General features: G+C 45.1%; 1 protein-coding gene across 1 annotated transcript; it reads left to right on the plus strand.

Moving 5' to 3' along the window:
* Window positions 1-1,239: 1,239 nt before the first annotated feature.
* ddit4 (DNA-damage-inducible transcript 4) lies at window positions 1,240-2,846 on the plus strand. The gene is made up of 2 exons (XM_063070173.1): window positions 1,240-1,513; window positions 1,964-2,846. Exons 1-2 carry the CDS (start codon window positions 1,351-1,353, stop codon window positions 2,443-2,445), a joined length of 645 nt encoding a protein of 214 aa, XP_062926243.1. The 5' UTR covers window positions 1,240-1,350; the 3' UTR covers window positions 2,446-2,846.
* The last annotated feature ends 3,297 nt before the right edge of the window (window positions 2,847-6,143 follow it).

The following is a 6,143-nucleotide window of genomic DNA, read 5'->3' on the forward strand; positions in this document are numbered from 1 at the left end:
ACTTTCTGAAACACTGGAAGCATCATATTAATATCTGCATGTAATTATGTGCTGGTGGTGATAATCTAAAGTACCAGCAAAATCATGCGCCCATTCTTTACATGGGGGAGTCTTGGACCGGAGGACTTAGTCTCAGCATAGAGGGGCGTCCATTTACAAGAGAGACGAAGAGAGATTTCTTTAGCCAGAGGGTGATGAATCTGTGGAATATTTAAAGCAGAGGTTAATAGTTAGGGCGTTAGAGGTTACTGGGAGAAGCCAAGCGAATGAGGTTGTGAGGGATAATAAATCAGCCAGGATAGAATAACGGCGCAGACTCGACGGGCCGAATGGCCTACTTCTGCTCCAATGCCTTTTGGTCTTTATTTCGTCTCCTACTTGCGGGATCTTGCTATGCTGTTCATTAACAATCAGCGCATTTAAAATGAACTAAATGCTTTAGTATCTTTCTAAACGATTCGACAATAGTCCATGTAAAATTTCATGTTTCATTAGAAAAGCGATGCTAATTTAGTTTAGAATACAACTGAGTTAAAAATCCTTTCAGTTCGCTCCATCAATCCTTTCGCCTCTCCGCGGTGTAAATTTTAAATATCTCAAATTAAGACTCTCCCTGTCCACTCTACATGTGTTTTGCATTAGTTTGACATTGCTGTGCGGAACATGCTTTTAAGTTTTCTGCAGATCCCCAAGGGAAAGCATACTGTACTGAACTCGGCTGATTAACGACGTGCCAAACACAGCCTTCGCTTGCTGGCGAGCCGCCAAGGACTTGATGTCCCAACTCTCGCTTTTTCTCGCACTTTCTTCTGTGCACAAACCGATGCTGGCTCCCAGCCCAGAAAAAAAGCTACCCAAAAAAAAACACAAAAATCACGCACTGCAGATCGGCGAATTTGCGACAAAAGATGTAAAACCTGCACAACCAAAAAAAAACAGCAGCAGATACTCAGGTAGCACCTGTAAAGAACGCAAGGTTTAAAACCTCAACAAATGTTGACTGCAGTCACCTGAGTACAGAGTTTTGCTGTGGTACAAGTTGTCTCCGGCGCTGTGCACAGCCCGTTCCCACAAGACCTGGGTGGGACTTGGCCCGATCGTGGTGAACGTGCTCGGCGCATTGATTGGCTGGGTTCAACTCGCAACAGTCAGATATGGAATGTCGATCCTTGTGTGGAGCGGTGGGCGGGGTCTACGGGGGGGGGGCGGCTACCAGCGTATTAATATAATGAGTTTGCCCCCGTTGACTGCGCTCCGCACTCTGGTTGGGGACCAGTGTTGGTTGGGCTCTGTTTCGTCGGACGGCTCCTGTCATTCATTAGTGACTTGGCCCTCGGCTTTGTATGAAAGATGTGTCACGGACGCGCTGCGGCTCCTCCTCCGCCGCCGTTGCCCCCTTCCTCCTGGGGTAAACTGCTGCAGAGGATCGCCGACCTGACCGGCAGCTGCCCGGCTCAGTTTCCGCCGGATCGGCTGGAACACAAAGCAGAGCCCAGTCTGGACACTGACAGCGGTAAGTGTCATTATTCGGTCTCGTCTCGTGTCGGTGCTGGATCAGCCAACTCTCAATGTAAAATTGCCTCTCCTGTTGTATTAACCGTTAATGCTGGGGGAAAGAATGCTTTAGCTAATTGAAGTAAGGAAAAACAGGAGACTGATAGAACTTCAAGGTCTAGTTGGGCCGAACGGCCTGTGTTGGCCGTCCATCCTAAGTACTTTAATTATGTTTATATCTTGATTTGAAGCACCGGTATAAATTCATGAAAGCCAGTATTTTTGCCGCGGCACAGTATATCACAGACATGATCCTTAAATGTACTGTTGCGTGTAGTGATGTTATTCGTTAGACCAATTCCAATCAGAATCCGATTTATTATCGTTGACAATGATGTGAAATTCTACTGCGGCAGTGCCGTGCAATATTTAGTTTTAATATTTTCGTGCCCCCTTTCTAAATTGGCAGATTACGGGAGTTTGGAATCGGACCGTGACTCGGTCACCGACGACCCGTTTGAGGAGTTTCTGTGCGCCGATGTGATGCAGCTGGTTGAGCAGAGCCTGAGCGAGGCCAAGCGCGGTGCCCTTCGCTGCTTCAAGCTCCTCATCCCGGAGGAGTTGAGCGGCCAGGTGGCGGAGGAGCTGCTCCGGCTGGCAGCCAGCGAGCCTTGCGGCCTGCGGGGCGCCGTACTGCATCTCAGCGTGGAGGATGGCAACGTTTGCAAAGATGTGGACCGGATAGTGGTGGATGGCAGTCTGTCTCCCACCTTCGAGCTCGCCCTGGTGCTGAGATTGGAAGCTGGTATCTGGTCCAAGATCCAGGACCTCTTGACTTCGGGCCCCTCTTTCACTCCGGGGTACAGCCAAACACTCAGACTCAGCCCCAGGTTCCGGATCATTAAGAGAAAACTGTACAGTTCCAACGAGGTCTTGGTGGAAGAATGCTGAGCTGGTGGCCACTGAGTGACTAGGACAACTGCTGGGGCAGAAAGTCTCCTCTTGGGGGGGCTCTGATCTGGCCCCGGGAGGATTAGTTCACAGGCTGAGCAAGTTTACAGCCACACACCGGTGCTCTGGGTGGGAATCTGCACTTGGATGCCCTCCCCAATCCAGAGTGCTCGGTGCTGGCCAGTGTGGAGCCAGTTCTGCACTGGAGGGGACACGTTTAGCAGTTTAAAATGACATGGTGCTAACTTGTGTATAAATGTAAATACCACTTTGTTGGGACAGTAGGTCTGCCGGGCAGCCTACTTTTTGACTGGCATTGGATATGCATACAATACAGAATTTTGATACTTTGGTGCTATTTTTATTGTTTGTACTAAGTGAATAAAAGAACAAACGTGGAACCTTTCTCTGTATGACCATTTATTGCTCTGTATTTACACCAAATAAATGAGGGGGATCTCATTCAACCAATTGAATATTGAAAGACCTAGACAGAGTGGACATAGAGGGGATGTTTCCTGTAATGGGCGAGTCTAGGACCAGTGGGCACAGCCTCAGACGAGAAGGACGTCCCTTTAGAACAGAGATGAGGAGGACTTTCTTTCGCCAGAGGGTGGTGAATCTGTGGAATTCTACCACATGTACCTGTGGAGAACGAGTCTCATTGGGTTTATTTGAAGCCAAGGTTGATAGGTTCTTGATTACTAAGGGCATCAAAAGTTACGGGGAGAAGGCAGAAAAACGGTGTTGAGAGAGAAAATGAATCAGCCATGATGGAATGGTGGAGCAGACTTGATGGGCTGAATGGCCTAATTCTGCTCCTTTGTCTTAGGGAATTTTTAGGAATGAACTTGCTGCCTCTGTTGCAGCTTCAGTGTACTGTACAAGTCAGCTGGGCATTTGGTTCAGATTGAGAACTGCATCAAATTGGACCCTGTCCCAGTTACCACCGCAAGCTGCTACATGGTCCTAGTGCTCACAGTTAATTCTAGAGTTGCCAATGCCTTTTTTCCGCAAGAGTTTATTATCAAGCCACTTCCTTTGTAGTTTGAGTGTAACTAATACTTTAAAAGCAGCCTGGTTTACTGGCAAAATCAGTTTTCTCACTTACCGGACCACTTGATGCCACACAATCCAGAAATCAGCATGTTTTTCCCTTGTCTTGGTTTACAAATCTGGGAGGTAAAGAGGAATGAGGGTCAGTAAATGAAGTATGTACTTAAATTCTAAACTTGCAGGGGGGGGGCGGAGAACCATAATTGATAGCAGATGTAAAAGAGAGCAGCTGCTGTAATTTGGAGTGCAAGGCAAACATGCAAACCAATGGCCTCTAACCTGAAACACTGGCTATCAAAATCAGAATCAGGTTTAATATCACTGGCATATGTCGTGAAATCTATTGATGATGTGGCAGCAGTACACTGCAATACATAATAATAGAAAAAACAATTACAGGAAGTATATATAGAATAGTTAAGTAAGTACAATAGAAACTTTTAAAAAAAGTGAGGTAGTGTTCATGGATTCAATGCCCATTCAGAAATCAGATGGAAGAGGGGAAGAAGCTGTTCCTGAATCACTGAGTGTGTGTCTTCAGCCTCCTGTACCACCTTCCTGATGGTAGCAATGAGAAGAGGGCATGACCTGGGTGATGGGGGTTCTTAATGCAGGGTGTCGCCATCACCCATTTCTCTCTACAGATGCTGCCCAACCTGCTGAGTTCCTACAGCAATTTTTGTTTTGTATCAATTGATAAACAGTCCTGATTCAATTAGGAGGATGTTGTTTATTACTTCAGACGCTGCGGTTAAATCATCATAATTCCATCTGGAACATTAAACAGAGTTTGCCCTTGGGATATAAAATACCATCTGTTATTTCAAAGCAATGGGGAGAACACTCTGTTGCCCTGACATTTGAGGCAACAATGTAACTAACATTTTAAGAGCAGTCTGGTGTATTATCTCTGGAGGATAAACTGGCAAAACCAGTTTTCTCACTTACCGGACCACTTGATGCAAAAAAAAATTCCTAAATCAGCATATCTTCACCCTGCCCTGGGCTTTTGCATATGAAGAAATTGAGGAATTAGGATAATTCAGGATAGGAGAAAAATGAGTGGCCATAATCCTAAACATACAAGATTTACAGATGCTGGAAATCCAGGGCAACACACTGAAAATGCTGAAGGAACTCGGCCAGTCAGGTAAAATCTATGGAGAAGAATAAATAGTTCCCCTCCATAGAGAGGAACTTTCTGCCAGAAACAAGCTGCTTCTAGTCAAGACTCTTTATCAGAATTGGGGAGGAAGACAATACTGTATAAAGTTTGGGGGGAGCAGTCAGAGAGAGTACAAGTGATATGTGAGACCTAGGCAGGGGAAAAGCGGGGGCGGGGGGGATGATAAGGGGCCCTAAACTGCTCACAAGTGCAGTCTGACCAATGCCTTATAAAGCCTCAGCACTCCAACCTTGCTTTTATGTTCTAGTCCTCTCAAAATGAATGCTAACATTGCATTTGTCTTCCTTACTGTATAAATGGGTGCTCAACGTTTCTATCTATAGTTATCCTTCACTGGTCTATATTTAGACCTTGCTGCAAAATAATCTTGGAATTGTACTTGAACTATTAAGCAGACCACAACTGAGCCTGTCCCTAGGGCTTAGTGGCCACTTACTCAAAGGACTTGCTGATTGTAATCGAGGCTCTACTCACAACAGTTTGACCTTTTAACTTTTTTAAAATGAGAATTTAAAAATGATGCTTAGCAGGTTAGGTTTCAACTGAGAGGGCAATATTTCAAGTTGATCAGTTGTCATTAAATGTCCTTTGATGGGGATTAGTTGTCCTGGGAAGGCTGGTGTTCTGGGATGCCATTTTACAGAGACCTATGTCTCCTGCTATGTCTACTGAAAGTGTAAAGTAAATTTATTAATACATATATGTCACCATATAAACCCCTGAGATATATTTTCTTGCAGGCATTCACGGTAAATACAAAGAAACACCATCGAATCAATGAAAGACAGCACCCAACAAGGTGAACAAACAACCAATGTGTAAATACTCCTGCCAAGAACATTGGCTTGCAATAGGAGACTGAGAGGATCGACTAGGCTCCTTAAGAAAACTTGGAGCCACAATTTGCTTTGCACTCACTCCCATTTCCATTGAAGGGGTTTTCTTTCCAGTAACTTCTGTCCAACATTAGACTGGGAACCCCATTGCTGGGGGAGGGGGTGGTGGTGGTGGTGGTGGTGGCAAGATGACACACCGTGGTTGACAAGGGAAGTCAAGGCCAACATAAAAGCAAAAGACAGAACGTATAATAGAGCAAAGATAGTGGGAAGTTAGCAGATTGGGAAACTTAAAAACAAACAGAAGACAATTTTAAAAGTCACATGGGGGGAAAAGATGAAATATGAAGGTAGCCAACAATATCGAAGAAGATACCAAAAGTTTTTTTTCAGATATATATAAGAGAAAAACAGAGGCGAGAGCAGATATTGGACCGCTGGAAAATGATACTGAAGAGGTAGTAACGGGAGACAAGGAAGTGGCAGATGAATTGAATAAGTATTTTGCATCAATTTTCATTATGGAAAACACTACCAGTATGCCGGAAGTTTGAGAGGTCGGGGGGCAGAAGTGAGTGCAGTTGTGATTACCTGGGAGAAGGTGCTTTGAAAGGTCTGAA

Source organism: Mobula hypostoma, chromosome 18 (assembly GCF_963921235.1).
Source record: "Mobula hypostoma chromosome 18, sMobHyp1.1, whole genome shotgun sequence".
Taxonomy (NCBI): Eukaryota; Metazoa; Chordata; class Chondrichthyes; order Myliobatiformes; family Myliobatidae; genus Mobula; species Mobula hypostoma.

Coding starts and splice junctions, on each gene's coding strand:
- ddit4 (XM_063070173.1), top strand. CDS start 1,351: ATGTGTCACGGACGCGCTGCGGCTCCTCCTCCGCCGCCGTTGCCCCCT. Junction 1,514..1,963: donor CAGTCTGGACACTGACAGCG/GTAAGTGTCATT, acceptor CTAAATTGGCAG/ATTACGGGAGTTTGGAATCG.